This window comes from Myotis daubentonii, chromosome 12 (assembly GCF_963259705.1).
Source record: "Myotis daubentonii chromosome 12, mMyoDau2.1, whole genome shotgun sequence".
Lineage (NCBI taxonomy): Eukaryota > Metazoa > Chordata > Mammalia > Chiroptera > Vespertilionidae > Myotis > Myotis daubentonii.
In genome coordinates, this window is record NC_081851.1 from 69,609,631 (window position 1) to 69,626,174 (window position 16,544).

Here is a 16,544-nt window from a genome sequence, read left to right on the forward strand (position 1 = left end):
CTACCCTCCTGCTTGCCCACGCTGGGCTATGGCTGAGTGCTTCAAGCCCCAGTTCAAAGTGAGTGAGTTCCCAGGGCTGAGCACACTTCCGGATCCCCGGTTGGTGGGGGGTCTGCTCCCTGCAGAGCACAGTGAACTGTGACCTCCCCAAGCAGACCCCTGCAAAAGCAGCCTGAGATGCCACTCATTTTTTTCTCGCAGCCAATTGCACTGCTCAGTCATTTTAAGATTGTTGTCAGCTAAAATCTCTAGTTGTTTGTTTGTTGTTTGTTTGTTTTAACGGAAGCCAGTGTAGATCTATGTATCCCCACCATGCACTTTCATGGTTGCTTTCTTTAACCTGAATGCACAATATTAGCTATATCCCGAGTGGATGTCATCACCATAGGGAAAACGGGCATAGAGAAGAGGTGGCCACCCCACCTCGGTCACCAGGAAGCCAGCAGCCGTGCAGGGGACATCGGACTGCTCTGCTTGCTTCTAAGGGCTCTGAGTAGGTCCTGTGAAGCATTGTGGGGGACTGGACCCCACAGGGTGCAGACGAGGTGAGGCTTGGAGGCTGCAGCCATGAGCCAGTAGCCAGGGTGTCATCCCTAGCCTCCTGTGTGACTCCCTTCACCCCCCTCTATGCTTGTCCTGTGCTCAAGGGTCACGGGCCTCTTGTTTTCCCAGCAGAGCAAGGTGCAGAGGAAGAAGAGGAGAGGATGCAGAGTGGGAAAGACAGAGGTAAAGGCAGCTCAGGACCCCGAGTGCGAATGGGAGCAGAGCTATGTAGCCCCTGAACAAACGCCCCCTCCCTCTTGTTTCTGCTTTTCCTCCTGCTGCCACCTTCCCCCAAAGCTGTCGGCCCCTCAGCTCCTCCTGCCTACGTGTCCCCACTGGTCGCCAAGTGTTTCCCCGGAGGCGGTAGTGTCCGTGGGTCAGCAGAGCCTCCTGATTTCTGATACAATGGTAGGTGGTTGGGATACAGGAAATTAGATAAACAGCAAAACAAAACGTGCCCCCTTGCCTCAAGGAGTTTATGATGCAGTTAGGAAAGCAAGATGCAAAATAAACAGGAGACAACATGAAGTGGCAGGAAAAGTTAATCATCAGACTTTGAGTGTATGATTATATGCACAGGGAAGGTTTCTGAAAAGGAAGAGATGATTGTGGGCAGAAAAGCAATAAAGAGGTATCAGCAGAGGTCACTGTAGATATACCTCAGAGATATTGCAGGATCAGTTCCAGACCAGCGCAGTAAAGCAGGTATCGCCATAAAGCCAGTCATCATCTTATTGCAGGTGGAGGTTCTTGCCTTCAGTTTGTAAAAAACGCCGCATCTGTGCTGCACAGTAAAGGGAAGTGCAATAAAATGAGGTGTGCCTGGAATGTAAAACCTACTTAATGCTATGTGTGAAGAGCTGTGCCAAGGGATTGCCACACACAATCTCATTTAATCCCTAACAACCCTGTGAGAATAGAGAATAACAGTCCCATTTTACTGATTAGAAAATAGGCTCAGAGAAACTTAGATCATGTAGCGATTAAGTGGCAGATACTGGGTTTGAACTGGGTCCTTCTGACTCCCAACTCGATGTTCTTAATTTTCATGCTTCTGTATTTCACCAAACAGACAACAAAATTCTCTTTGGACATTTAAGAGCTGTTATTTTTTTAAAAAAATATTTTTATTGATTTCAGAGAGGAAGAGAGAGAAATAGAAACATCAGTGATGAGAGAGAATCACTGATCGGCTGCCTCCTGCACACCCCTACTGGGGATTGAGCCCACAACCCAGGCACGTGCCCTTGACGGGAATCGAACCCAGGAGCCTCCAGTCTGCAGACCAACACTCTATCCACTGAGCCAAACCAGCTAGGGCAAGAGTTAGCTGTTATTTGTTACATACGAATATGCCCGTTGCTGGATTCCTCCAAAACGTGAGCTCCACAAGGCAGAGCTCTTCGTCTGTTTTGTGCGCGTTGTACCCCCAGTGCCTAGAACGGTGCCTCGCGTGCAGTGGAATGTCAGTAAATGAAGAAATGGAAGGAAGTAAACAGGGTGATGGGCCACGAGCCCTTTGTCAGGGAGAGAGGCGGCGAAGGCCTGGAAGGTCCCTGTTGGCTGCTGGACACAGCCCTCCATTTGGTGCCACTGACCCGGGAGGGACGGGTTCCTGACAAGGCTCAGAGCCGCTGAAGGATTGCACAGGGAGTACGTGGCAGAGCCTGGATTCAACCCGGGTTTCTCTACCTCCAACACCCAGGCTTTAGTCTGAACAGATGACTAGACTAAGTGACGGGAAGGAAGGGAGGGAGGAAGGTCGATACAGGCCAGGAAGCTGTGATGGGAGAGGGAAAGCCTGGTGGGAGGGGGTCTGCAGTGGTGTTTGCCCATAGGGCTCGTGCGGATAAGAGGGGAGGCTTTGGAGCGTGTCAGCCAGGACACTGGCATTGCCAAGGAAGAAACGGGGGGCAGAGGACACCTCCGTCAGGTGCTGAAACCATCTAGTGACCAGAGCCAGGCCTGGGAGGAGGCGGACATGCCCTGGGATGATGGGCGTGTGAGGATGGCAGGTCGGGCATGGATGTTGAAGGCCAGAGCTGGGGGCAGTGGTGTTCGAAACATCTAGAAATGCTACAGAGGAATGTAGGGAAGACTGGCGTCCCTGTGCCAATGGGAGACGGAGGAAGAAGGCAGGAGGGTTGCAGTACAAGAGGTGAAAAGCAGACACACAAAGATCAGTTTACACTTATGTAAACACATGCACCACACACAAGCACGCACGCATGCACACAGTCCAGCCAGATCCTGGCATTCATGTGGCGTGCTCTTGGCTGAAAACGTAACAGCTGCTGCTCTGGCCTCTCTTGCCGTAGACCCTCCCTCCTCCAGTAGCTTTCCCATGGCCTCTCCTCAGCTCCCTCCAATCCCCGAAGCCCAGAGGGCCCTGCCCTGACCACTGGGGCTCGCACGGACCATGGGCTTTAGCCGGCAGGCCTGGTTCAAGGCTGGACGTAGGCTGCACCTCACATGTGGACTGGGCACGGTCCCCTGGCCTGGTGTCTCCCGGCCGCAGGGTCTCTGCCTTTACGCCTGAGTGGCCCTATCACAGCTCTGCTTCCTGTCCCTCCCGCTCCCAGTGTCTGCTCCCGTGTCTGTCAGTGCCTATACCAGAGTTTATGTCGTCGTGAAATCTTTCTGTGAGAGCACCTACCTTTCTATTGCTGTGGCTTTTCGGTGTCATCCCCGAGGGAAGAGTGTTAGGAGTTGGGGTTAGAGATGGATAGACTTTTAGAAAAATGTTTGACTTTCAACATTGTAAGCATGCATGTCAAACTGGCGGCCCCGTGGCCTTGAGTTTGACATGTTTGTAAGGTCCTCGGATATGTCCCTGTGGCTACAGTGTAGCTGTTATGTGGGTGTGGTTCTAAAACCAAGTGTTTTTATGGATAGACCTTCTGAGTCTCTGCCATGATCTGGGCGTGAGTTTTTGCTGTAGGCTTTGCAGTAGCTACTGCCACCTAGGCATTGGAGAGCAGTAACTGTCAGCCAGAAAGAGAGATTTGCCTCTTTGGGGTTGAGATCGTGCTGACAAAATATAAACACAACTTGTCAGGCAAACATCGTCTCTCAATGCAAACACCTTGAGAGCCAAGTGGACACTTTTGAAGAATTCACACCTGAGCTGGACTTCCCACCCACATTGCCCCCTCAGGCCTCTCCCGGCCCTGCCCTGGCTCTCTGTCCGCTGCATCCTGGGGAATGCTTCTGCTCTGTTGGGGTACCCTTCCTACTTTGCATCCCCTCACCCCTCACCCTGAGTGGTGATCACTTTTAACCAAGACCACATAGATGGCACAGTCGAGCAGAACTTCCCCATGTTACTTCAGAGCCTGAATTTGTCGCAGCTACTCCAGGGTCTCATTTATGCTCCAGGGTTCTTCGGAATCCCTCCCCCAGGACCTGCCAGGCCTGGCGTTGAGAGCTGGAAGCGCAGTTTGCACACGTAAAGGACACTGCGGGTCTGGAGACCGGCGGCGGCCTCCGTGAGGGACAGTGAGGGTCCAGGCAGTGGCCGCAAATCCAGGGCGAGCGAGAGGATGGCCTCGCATCCCCAAGCGGATACGCCTGCAGGACGGAAATGCTGCCCCACTGAGTGTAACCCACTCTCACCAAGTTCACGTTCAGGACTGCAGGGGCTGTACCCCCTGAAGTAACCACTCCCTGGATTTCGGGTGGCTTACGTTCCACTCTAGTATCAGTACGTCCTCCTGGGAGGCACGGTCTCCGCGGCTTTTATGGGGTTGCAGCTGCTGGCTGTAGGTGGTGTGGAGCGCCTCTGTTTTCACACCTGCTGGGGGAAGTCGGTCTACAGGGAACAAAGGGAGAGGCGAGTCCAGAAGCCCATGGGTGCGGGGGGTCAGGGGGCCCCTGGGGAAAGGTCCAGGGAGTGAGAAGGCCCTGGTGGTGACCTCAGTGTGTTGTTTGTGTCCGTGCTGCACAGGTTAACGGAGGAGCCGGGGACCGAGAGGAAGCGGTGAGTACAGAGCCTGCTCTGCTCTCCCCACAGCCCTTCCTTCCCTTCAAGGTCATGGTCTGCCTTTCCCCCCTCCCTTTCTTCAGCCCCACCTCCCAGGCCAGGCCCACCCAACAGGTGGAGACCCAAGGCAGGGTTTTCTTCACAGAGCCCGGCTGTGCCTCTTCCCCTTGCCAAGCCCCACCAGCCTAGCCATTTGGCCCGGGTCCCATTGTGCTGGGCCTGGGCCTGGGCCTGGGCTCAGACAGGGCTCGGCGACACCTGTGTCAGGATGCAGTTGGCTGAGCAGGCTGTGTCCTCAGAGGTCGGCTGAGAGCCGCCCGCGTCCTGGGGTTGCCTCTGCCTCCTTGCTCCTGTTTCCCCATGGCCACTGTCATTCTTCCCTGGGGACCCAAACCACAGCCCCTGTGTCCCGGAGACCCCGTCACCCAGAGCTGTAACCTGCTGCAGGTCCTCACCTCCGACACCTGCTTCATCTGCAGGATCACACTGCCTCCGTTAGCCGATCGATCGAGCCAGTCCCGGTGGTGCCCGCGAGCTGCACCTTCTCACTTTCTCAAAGAAATAAGAGTACAGGTTGCCCTCAGGCAAATGCCCATTGCCTTTAGGAATTAGTCTTCTCCTTTTTCATCTTAGGGCCTTAATTCTTACCTAGTTCCAGTTACAAGATACTGCAGCTTCTGGGCACGCTCGGAAAATGATTTCTTTCAAGGATAGATGCCTTTGGTACAGCCAGGAGAGGTCTCTTTGTTTTTCAATCTTTTCTTCCCTCCCCTCCCCCACGTGTGTGTAAACGTTAGGCCATCTCGCTGAGTTACAGATCTTTCCAGCAGGAAAGCCCGGCTGCAGGCCCAAGATTCAGAAGAGGAGCCTTCCCAGGCCCTTCCAAGCAGTCTCACCCTGGGGCGGCCTCCAGGCCTTTTCCCGACACTCCCTCCACCCCCGTCTGCACCAGGCCCTTGTGGGGCTCTGTCCCCCACGCACCTGCCCGCTGTGAGGCCTGCACTGACTCAGGGATCCTGCAGGCGCCCAAGCTGCAGAAATTCGCCCGCTGCCCTGGAAATCACAGAGCCTCCGGGGCCGGGGCAGGCTTTTACCCAAACTCCCTGCACACTCAGGCCAGGCCCTTCCCGACAGCAGCCCCAGGCTGCCCGGCTAGCGAGGGAGTCAGGAGCCGACTTGCCCTTCAGGAGCTGCCAGAGCCCCCCTCCCCGGGGCACTGGACCTGGGAGACGGGGAGAGGCGGCTCAGAGCCATCTGGCTCACCCTGTTGCTGCAGAGAGGAAACTAAGGCCCACCACCCGGAACTGGGTGCCAGAAATAGCCGCGGAGCTGGGTCCTCTGCCCCTGGCACTGTTCCCCGACCTGTCAGATATTAGGAGAAACTCACCCACGGCTGAGTCGGGTGAAAAGCCCGGCCTTCCAGGGGGCTGCATTGCAGAGACCCCCCAAGGTCTGCTCGCTCCCATGACTCGAGGGCCTTCCTCCCTCCCACTCAGTGTTTACAGGCATGTCTCTGACCTCCCTGCCCTTCTCCTCGGTCACATTCCACGCCCTGCACTGCGGACCCGGGAAATGCTTTCCAACCCGGTGACCCAAGCGGGACTCCGGAGATTCTGGGTGCCCCTGGGAAAGGGGGTGTGAGTACTGTCAGCCTCTGCACCCTTCCCAGGTGAAGGGAAACACCCAGAGACCCGGCCCTGCCCGAAGCCTCAGCCCCAGCAGATGTTAGCAGCGTTTGCCCCGAGGTTCTGGCAGCGCCCGCCAGTAACAGCGCGTCTGCCCTGCACAGGCCCCGGAGGCGTGGAGCAAGTTGGCATCGACCTGAGGAAGGCGGGGCTCTCCCCCAGAGGCGCATTCCTGTCCGTCTTTCCACCGCACACCTGGATCCGGCTTGCAGGCTGCCAGATGTCACCACCCGCCCGGGAGAGGGGCACCCAGAGCCAGTGGGGAGTGGGCGGCCCCCTCGCCCAGTCCTGCATGAACTAGCAGCTTCGCTCTCCCCTCAGGCAGGGTCTCATCTCTGCGGGGGGAGTCTATGGGGGTTTGAAAGAGAAAAGAAACAGCACAAGCCTCCTGTTTGTGTGTGTGCGACCTGGAGTTCTTGCTGGCCTCTTGCCAGCATATAGGGTGCTTCCCTGGGGTCGGGGCACAAGCTTCCTCCCTACCTTTAAAAACACAGGTTTTCTTCATTGACCTTTAAAAACACAGGTTTTCTTCCCTCTGTCGTGCAGCAGAGACATTCACGCCCTGGCCACAGTGCTAAAAATAGTCTCCTTCCTTTCCCTCGCTCGGCTCGGCGAGGCTTCCGCCGCCCCGTTTGATGCCGCGGCAGCCGCTGCAGAGCAGCCGGGGCGGGAAGGGGGAGCCGTGCTCTGCGTCGCAGCCCCGGTTCCTCCCGCAGCGAGAGGTTCTGTGAGCAAAGCCCGTGGCCGGTCGCCAGGCGCCTGACCCGTGGCCGCCAGGGGGCGCCCCGCCCGGGTGCCGCGCGCACGCAGCCCGTCCCCGCTCAGGGCTCCATTCTGCGCTGCCACACTTGATCTTCATCCCAAATCCCGGTGCTTGGCGTTTATTTTTTTCTCCTCCCTGGGCTCCAGGATGTTATTTTTAGTAGAAGAACTTCTATAAATATTTATAAAGGGCAGTGACTGGAATGAAGTGAGAGGCCCCGCAGCTGGCGCTCGCATCCCCCAGCGCACGCCTCTGCAGACCCCTGCCCGCTGCCCGCGGAGGTCTGTGCGGAGCCAGAGCGCTCAGCCCAGCCAGACACGGGAGTCACATGGGAACCTCGTGAGGGAGCCGCCGGGGTACGGCGGGGGCGGGGTTAGTCCTTCCCCTGCACTGTCCACTGTCTCTGCTCCCTCGATTGCCCTCCTTCCTGGGGAGGCGGGCAAGGCTTGTGTGTGGGAGAGCCGCACCCGCGAGGACCGAGGACCGGGTGAGGGGCAGGTGCGAGGGATGCCCGCGAGGAGCAAGGGGCCAGGAGCGCGTCCCCTGGGTGTAAGATCGCGCCCCCTCCGCGCCTGGGGAGGAGCCCACACCTGGTGGAGGGTTGACCTCCCCACCCCCCCCAGCAGCGCTCAGGTGCTCCCTCAGTTCAGTGACCAGCAGAGGAGGCTCTAGAAGGAGAAAGCCATTGGTGAAAATGTGCTCCCGCGCCCAGAAGGCGGGGATCCGGCCTGCCTGGGGGACCAGAAGGAGCAAGGATGAGTGTAACCACATGGAAAGTTTTGGGGACCTTCCAAATAATGGGAGTAGGGTATGGGGGGGGCTATGACTCACCCCGGAGATGACACCGTTGAGTGACTGCTTCCCCCGCAGCTCTGACTTCTCACACTGTGTACCCGGCCCCTGCGAACAGGGCCGAATCCCACTCCCGGTCGGGACAGGAACAGGTGCCAGGACTGCCAGGTGCTCGGGCCAGCGGAGGGCACGTGATCCCCGGGCTGGGCCTGCCACTCCGCACCTGGGAGGCTGCCCGACTGGCAAGACTGACTGCCACCCAGTAGGCTCCCGCTGTCTGCTGCCTCTTTGAGGAGAGGCCGGGACTCCCACCCCCCCTCTGCCCCCCAGCACCTGCAGGAAAAGGGGGACTGGAGAGCCACGGGGATGGGCCCAGGTGCCGCCTGAGGGTGCGTGGGAGCTCCTTTTTCACATGAAGTCGTCCTGCTGACAGCTGGTTTCTGGGAGAGCTAGACTATCCACCATTCCCTAAGGCCTCTGGCGTGCCTTCTGATTTCTTGGCATCTGATTCTATCAGAAGCTGAGAGCTGGGTCGCCTTCCTCACCCCTGACTGGGAACAAGTAGCCATCCTATAGGAGGCTCTTCCTTCCATAGCCTGTGAACAGGATGCGAACGGAAACTAACCCAGGTAGATGCCCTTTGGAGATAACTGGCATGTGCTGTCAACCCCTTAGGCTTGGTTGGTGCTGTTTTGTGGCCGTGGAGACCCCCAGGGAGATCCCAGCGCATCCTGGGTCAGGAAGCCGAGGCCCCACCAGGCTCAGGGCGGTGCCTCCCAGCCGTGCTGAGGCTCCGTGTCTTCTCGCAGCCTCGTCTGCTGGGTGTGCTTTGCCCACTGGCAGGCTCCCCCTCCCGCACTGCTTCCACCCTGCTCCTGTCGCTGACAGCTTCAGGAAGGTGCAGTTGCTATGGCAATGCCTAGAGCCATCTGAATTCCTGCTGCACCTTCTGGAAGAAAAGGGCTTGCGAGAAGCCATTCAGCGGATTCCAAATCTCGCCTTCCCTGGCCTCTCTTCTGCCAGGGCCCGGCGACTGGAAGTGTGGGCTGTAGGTAGCCCGTCTTCCCCGGGAAGATGCTCTCCATCGGTGTAAGCCACATGCACCCGGGTCAGAAAACCAAGTGAGGTTCCTACCTGGGCTCTTAGGACACATACACGCCAGGGGTTCTTGAACTTAGACCCCCCCGAGGGCTTGTTAGTATGTAGACACCTGGGTCCCACCCCGAGAGCTTCTCACTCAGTAGCTGGGGTAGAGCCGAGAAATTCGCAGTTCTGACAGGCTCCGGGGCGGTGGTGCTGTGGGTCCAAGACCACGCTGTGAGGACCACTGCGCCATTTATGGAGAGGAGAAACGCGCCCACCTCAGGGCAAGAAGCCATGGCCGGTCGGGGAGAAAGACAGCTGTCTGTTCCAGAGGAGGAGAGGGGGTAGGGGCTCTGCAGGCTCTGTGCCCCGCCAGGGGCCCTGAGGAGCAGGTGCCGGCACTGGTCCTACGCTGTTTCTTTTTGGTTCCCAACAGCCATTAAACAAAGACATTCCCCTGGATGTGAAGGAGGGGCAGCACCCCAGGCAAGGCTTTGACTTTACAGAAGACCAACCTCGGATACCTTGTGGCTGAGTGGGTCTAGAGCCTGAGTCAACAGCCTGCCTGGCTCAGGAGGAGAAGGGAAGCAGGGGTGTTCCAGGCCCATGGCCCCCACCATTGGAGCTTCTATGCCAAGGTGCACTGCTCAGAATGCATATTCCACACCAAGCAGTCTTCAGGCCTCAGCCGACCTGAAGCTGCAACCCCGTGGGTGTTATTCTCCAAGAGAGAATGATCACGGAGGACCTGAGGTAGGTGCTGCAGGCCTACCCAGCTGTGGACAGCAGGTGCTGGGATTCTGGCATCTTCTCTGCACACTTACCCCACAAGAAAGCCAGGTCTGTGGCGGTGGCCGGCTTGGTATCTCTCTTGCACAGGGTCGTCGGCAAACAGTGGAGCGTGCTGGTGCCATCTGCCCTCTGCCTCCCACCCCAAGAGGGGCAGCTGGGGGAGGGTTGTGGCATCAAAGAAGGAGGCATCAAATTCGTTTGCCAGTTCTGGGAAGGTTTGGAGGGTTGGTGGGTCATTTTGAAGACGTAGAATCCCAGGGGGAGATCAGGTGAACTGGAACTTACCGGGGGGGGGGGGGGCAGGGGATAGTCCTTTGAAGAGGCAGACATCAGATAGCCATCCTCGGGTTTCTGAGGTCAGTGGTCCAAGCATTACCAAGATTAAGGGGAAAGGAGCATAGGGTGGACTGTCATTCATTCCAGAGGCGACTCGATGGGCACTGACGATGGGCTGGGCACTAGGCACCTCCTCGGGTCTTCGGGCCTCACTAGATCCAGGGCCTTGGGGGTTAAGGTTGAAGCCTGGTCTTTGTTCCTAACTAGGGAGTGAGCAGGGGTCTTGGAGTGTCTGCGTTGTCCTCTGAAGCCCATCAGACCGGGGACAGTGAGTGCGACCAGGTCGCTTCAGGGGCGAAGGGAAATACGTGGTCACTGCTCAGTGTGGGTTCTGGTCATTTGGGAGTGTTGGTCTTCGGGCCCATGAATGGGAGAAGAGATGGGAAGTGTCTTCAGGAGTGTAAGGGTCCTCACTAGTATATAGAAACTTGAGAGCCCCCCGGGGCCCAGGCACAGTGCCAGCTATAAGGAGTTAATTATAAGTCATAACCAATTATAGCCTGGATCCCCTTCAGCCTGGTCCCAAGAGCTTTGTCCCTTAGTCTCTTAGCCTCCCTGTCAGAGGTGGCATCCTTGCACACCAGGCATCCTTCCCCAAATAAGGAAATTCAGTCTGGGTCCTGGATCCATACCCTCTAGAAGTCCTCCCCACCCACAGCTCCTCAAAACCCCAGGCCTGGTAGGCAGGCATGTGGCACCCTCAGAAAGCAGGCCCTGGGGTGGCTCCTCCTCCACAGGCTGAGTGGGCACTGGGTCTTCAGTTCAGCGGCTCACACATGGCCTGAGGAGCTGTGCCTGGGTGGTGACCTTCGAGGTGTTGCCCCTTTGGGGCTCCCCCATGGGGCTCGCATTGTGGAAGGACTATGCTTCCAGGGCAGCGGAGGAGGAAGCCATGCGGGGGGGGGGGGGGGGGGGGAGCAGAGCTCGGGCTGGTAGGAGCCAGCGGATGTTGGCTGGGAGGGAGTCAGCCCCAGCTTTCTTCTGGACCAGCTCCTGGGGTGGGAGTCAGGCTGGACAGGTGCGTGTGAGGAAGGAGGCCTCCAGGCTTAAAGCCTCTGTGTGTCCCCCTCTTCCCTCGGCTGCTGGTCGGGTGTTTGTCCTACTTTCCTCATTGCCTAGGCAACCGTCCCCGTTCACCATTTGCTACCCAACTTACCCTGGGAGCCCGCTCAGAGGAGGGGAACAAGGACCAGGCCTATGGAGCATCAGGGTGAAGGCAGGGCCAGTGGATTCTCCTCATTCCTCAGCCCTAGGCTTAGGAGTATCTCATTCCTTTGTGGTCACATCTCACAAGCCCCAGGTTTTACCTTAATGACATCCCCATTGGCTTTCCACCTCTAGCTAGGCTGGGGCCGAGCTACACAACCTTCCCAACCTTCCACTGGAATCCCTAACCCCTTTCTGGGCCCCTGCCCGAGGCCCAGGCCTTGGCCCAGAAGGTAGGGGCCTTATCTCCCCACCTCGCCCTCCCCTCCACCTCCCACCAGGACCCCAGCCAGGCTTCTCCAGCTCTGCCACAGCCTCAAAGGGGCTGATGGAATTTCCCCTGGGGTTGTCTCGTTCAAGGAGTCGCTTATCTTCTTGCCTTCAGCCATTGCTGGAGAGGGGAATTAGGCCGGGGTCATTGGAAGGCCTCTGGAGCCAAACTCAGCAAATGGGGTTGAAAGTTGGGGTGGAGCTGGGAGAGGCCCTTGTTTAACATTTCTGTTTGCTGAGGCCCCTACCCTGCGGACCTGCCCACAGCCCACCTCACCCTGTTTCTCGCTGGGCTTTTCCTGCTCCCGTTTTATGATGGAGGTTGGGCCTTTCGTCCCCTACACATTCTTTCAAGGGAGACAGCCCCTGGACAAGGTCACCCTCCAACTGTATTGTGCACACAGAACCTCGAAAAGGCCTTTTAACTCAGCACACCTGGGCACACCCACGCCGGGAATCCACTCCCAGCAGGGCGGCCGGCCGAGGAACTCAGAAGCCACAGCCAGCCCACAGCCCCCTGTCCGCAGAGCACTGCGCAGGCACCGTGGAGAGGTACCAGGAAGAAAAAGAGAAGCCAGGCGACAGAGCTGCTGGGAGGGAAAAACTGAAGGAAGAGACTAGAACAGAAAAACAGCCAGGTGATTACACACATAACCAGCTGTTCCGTGAGATGCATGGACGCTGGGCTTGCTGACATCCCTGGCTGATGAGAACTCGGTGGCTCCTTCAAGACAGCTTTGCTCTGAAGGGAAGGGAATGAGCATGCTAAGTGCCTACTATGTGCCAGATGTGTTTACATATGTGATCTCATTGAGTGTCATGCAGTCAACAAAGCTGGAGTATGGGTGCTGCCGATTCACAGAGAAACAGGCTCTGAGAGGTCACACACTCAGGGAGTGAGAAGGTATCTCTGTCCCAATGGGATGCACCCCTTCCCCCTGTGAGACCACTGACCCAGCAGAACTTCGGCAAACTTCCAAGGGAAAAGAAGACTATGCCAAGTTTGGGGAGAAGGAGCAGGGAGATGGCTCCTGGAGGGAAGTGGAGTGTTGAGTAATTGGTTTGCCTGCTTCAAAAATGACCACTCTGGAAAAATGATCACCCAGACCTACTGATTTTTTTTTTTTAATCCTAAAACAACTGAGAGAGTGTCTAATTCCTAATGGCACCTCCACCTGTGCTCCCCAGCCAATGCAAAGCCAACCTGTTCCTGTCAGACACTTCAGTCTGTTTCCCCCCAAATACAGGCTCCATGAAAGCAACCCCAGCAAGGAGAGAAGGTAGGAACAACAGTGTGAGCCAGCACATGCGTGGCACACACACGTGCAGGCACCGTTGTAAGCACCATGCCTTCATTCCACAATTTTCCCTAAAAGGAACTACCAGCACCACCATCCCTGTTGACAGATGAGGGAGGCAGTGGGAACAACAGAGGTATTTTGCCCAGGGACACAGCCAGCCAGTTGCAGGGACTTGCTCCCGGACAAACCGTCTCCAGGCATCTCCTGACCACTGACCTATTCCGCCTCTGCAGCCAGCAGAATTGAGCAAGATTGCTGGGCCTGGCGCTGTGGTGCCTTCCCACCTATTATCTCAGTCTGTAGGAAAGGAACGGCAGAGAGGTCAGCCTTTGGCTAGGGTGGGTGGTCCCTGCATTTCGGACGCCTTACTCGCACGGGCAGTGTTAACGTCTGGGGCTCCTCAGCCTCCACCCTGACATTGCAGGGCAAGTTTGGGAAACCCCCCATGCTACATGTCGTATTCAATCCAGACCAGGCCTCACACTAAAGACATGTGTAGGGGCTCCACCAACAGCCCTGGGGGGCAGAATTCCGCCGCACCCTCCCCTCCCGCCCAAGAGATATGGTGGGAGAGGGGCACCAACAGGAACGTAATGAGCCCCACTGCTATTCCAGGGTGAGGGCAAGCCAGAGAGCTCTAGAGTGTGAAACTGAAGCCAAGAATAAAAGGACACAAACATGAAATAACAGCAAACATACGGTCTCTTACCCCTCGACTCATCCTTCATTGCTGGCCAAGCCCGCCCAGGGCCACTTCCAGGGAGAGATCCAATGAGTCTGTTACTGTTTGTTACACGTGGAAGGTCTTCAATATGCTGGTCAGCTGCGTTGGCGTCTTCCTATTTTGAAATCACACACGAAACACTATTTCCGAAGCAAAGCCTTCCTCCTGGGATAAACCCCCCCTTCACTGGCTCTTGCCTTTGGAGCCGCACAGGCCCTTGGAGCCAGCGCCCCCCCTGAGGTCTCTCTCGGCCTGGAGGCTGGAGTGTCCATGTGCCCGGGCTGTTTTTAATTAAACCCCTCCAGCTGAAGCCGAGCAAACAGCTCTAACAAGTTGATTTTCCAAAGGGTCAATCTCATTGTGAAGCAACCTGTCATAACAAAATCAAGTCAACCCAAAACTCATACAAAGGAAATGAGTCCATTTGTTTGTAGATTTACCTTTAAAATTACAAGGGCGAGGCCAGATGCAGAGGGCCCGCAGAGCTGCTGGGAGGGAGGGGACCCACCCCGGCTTCCCCACAACAGAGGTCGGAGAAACGGCAGCATTAACCAGTGTCCTGGCCGCAGGGAGGGTAAGACGGGGCCCAGGATGGGGGTGAGCTAATGAGAAATCCTCCACTTCACCTGCTGCCTGTCACCTGCCTCCTCCTCGCCACTGCAGATGCCAGGCCAGGAAGGGTGTTTGGCCCTAACAGGGTGCGCACCAGAGGCTGAGACCTCACGGGGTGGCGGCTAGCTGGTACCCCACACTGACACTGGCCTTCCCCCCGGGACTAAAGAGGCAGACACTCTGCTTGCTGTTTGGGTCTAAGCTAGAGGGTATAACAGAGAGCGGTCCAACCTTATTTATTGTCTTTGATCCAAAAGTGTTTTAAAATAATTTAATCGGTTGTGCAATTTCAGAAGATTTCATAGAAAAGATGCACATGTATGGCTTCTCTGGAAAAGTTAGGCTATCTAGCTGGACTGGTCCCACAGTTTCCCATGGCAACACATCTGCTAAAGGCCCTCTGCGGCTCTCCCCCTTGTCTCTCATGCCCAGGCCCGTGTGACCTGGAGGGGCCGCTGGGGGGCCGCTGGGGTATGGAAGTGTTGGTTCTTTCCTGCTCTGGGGGTGTCCTTGCATCCTCAGGAGCCCCAGCCAGAGAACCCCTCTGCTGGCCGTTCTCAAACTACCCGCAGAGGGCCTCCCTCCGACTCTGAGAAAAACAGACCCTTAAACAAATTTTTTTAAATTGATTTCAGAGAGGAAGGGAGAGAGTCAGAGAGCTTGAAACATCAATGATGAGAGAGAATCATTGATCAGCTGCCTCCCGCACACCCCACACTGGGGATCGAGCCTGCAACCTGGGCAGGTGCCCTTGACTGGAATTGAACCCGGGACCCTTCAGTCCACAGGCCGACACCTTATCCACTGAGCCAAACTGTCCAGGGCAAACCCTTTTACTAAGAGCTGAGACAACTGGATTTCTGGGGAGCACAGTCTTGGGGGAAAGAATCCACACCCACATTGTTCCACCCCTTTTACCGTGCTGCGTCTGTGCAGAGCCAGAGGGTTCTGGGACAGAAGGGCCAGAGAGGGGCTCGATGCTGAGTCCAAGACAGTCCCCTTGGCCCTAGTCAGCTGCTCCAGCACCTGCTGTTACCACGCTTTCCGCCTCCATCACTTAACGCAGGGGAACTCCAGCAGCAAAGGCCCACACCCCCGTCTATAAGTGGAGAGCCTATTTCTGCTCAGCAGCGGTCCATGTAAAATTTGCCTAGACGTACGCAAAACGGTGCTGTTCCTAGGGTGTGATCTCGGGCCACGTCATGATGATGGCCGTAGTCATAACTGTCCAGGAAATACCCTGGGCTGATGAGCAAGAGAGCAGAGGTGGTGTGAGGGGAACAGCAGTGGAGGCAGGGTTTGAGAGACCCTGCCGTGCTGTCGCAGTCGGGGTGTTAACATCCACTGAGCCTGGACACCCCTCCCTTAACATGTTTATGTTTCGTATCACCTTTCAGTTAACCCAGAGGACCCTGAGCTTTGGAACTTCTTAACACGTGTTCTCATCTTCCCAACTGGACTACAGCTGCCTGAGGGCAGGGATGGTGACATATTTCTGTAGGTCTCCTTACAACTTGTAGTATTATGTTTCCCAACATTCCTGGTGACTAAAATGAGTGCTTCTGGACAAATACCTCTGAGACACCAGGGTCTCCCCCCCCACCATTTCTCGGGACAAAGAGGCTGGTTTGCCCCAGACTAGAGAAGGCTGTGCACAGTCTACCTTTACACTGAGGGAGGTTTCTCTTCCTAGGAAGAACCTGCTCCATTCATTCATGGAACAAGCATTTGGAGAGCACCTCCTATGTGTCAGTCATTTTCTAGACCCTGGGGATGCAGTAAAGAAGGACCAGGTGCCTGCCTTCAGGGAGTTTGCGTTTCAGTGCAGGAGGCAGACAATAAAATGATTGTGTAACATCAGGGGGAGGGGAGAGTCTGGTGAAGGTTTAGAGAGTGAGTCATGGGGATGAGGGCCTGTGTGAGCGCTTCTGTGTCTCTGCAGTCACTGGAAGCTGTTTAGGTGAACAAAGGAAAAACACACAATTATCTGCAGCAGGAAATCCCTCTGGTAGGGATTGTTTTGCCTTAGCAGTTTATGACCCTCGAGGTCAGTGGTTCTTAACCTTGGCTGCACATTAGAATCACCTGGGAATCTTTTTAAAATCCTGATTTCTGGGCCTCATCCTCCGGAAATTCCTCCGGGCCCCATCCCATAACAAAGAAACAGAATTTCCGGAGGATGAGGCCCAGAAATCAGGATTTTAAAAAGATTCCCAGGTGATTCTAATGTACAGCCAAGGTTGAGAACCACTGCTCTAGGTCATGTCACTGCCCGCCACCCGGGCCAGACTCCCCCAGAAGCTAATCCAGCCTCAGACTAGCGCCTGCCTTTCCTTCTCCTTCTTCCCTCTGTAGTCCACACTGTGTTCTGGACTCTGGGCCCTGGGTTCACAGACTGGTGTTGGTGTTTGTGTTTGTTTGTTTGTTTGTTTGTTTTTGCTCAGCAGCGGTCAAT

At 56.3% G+C, this 16,544-nt stretch overlaps 1 protein-coding gene and 1 long non-coding RNA gene across 7 annotated transcripts in view; one reads left to right on the forward strand and one right to left on the reverse strand.

Annotated features, from left to right (window-relative positions):
* The window catches only part of DTNB (dystrobrevin beta), a 159,683-nt gene extending 153,177 nt beyond the window's left edge, over positions 1 to 6,506 (forward strand). For 3 of the 6 annotated variants that reach the window (XM_059660386.1, XM_059660385.1, XM_059660388.1), the window contains 2 exons: positions 4,490 to 4,522; positions 6,315 to 6,506. In XM_059660386.1, coding sequence (XP_059516369.1) covers positions 4,490 to 4,522; positions 6,315 to 6,350 — 69 coding nt within the window. In that variant the 3' untranslated portion in view covers positions 6,351 to 6,506. Of the gene's footprint in view, positions 1 to 672; positions 727 to 4,489; positions 4,523 to 6,314 lie in introns of all 6 variants that reach the window. The other 3 variants (XM_059660387.1, XM_059660389.1, XM_059660383.1) reach the window with 2 other exon arrangements.
* On the reverse strand, positions 4,132 to 5,270 carry LOC132213582 (uncharacterized). The gene is made up of 3 exons (XR_009448030.1): positions 5,174 to 5,270; positions 4,981 to 5,077; positions 4,132 to 4,354 (listed from the first exon to the last, which is right to left on the reverse strand). It is a non-coding gene; the product is annotated as an uncharacterized LOC132213582 (long non-coding RNA).
* Positions 6,507 to 16,544: the final 10,038 nt, after the last annotated feature.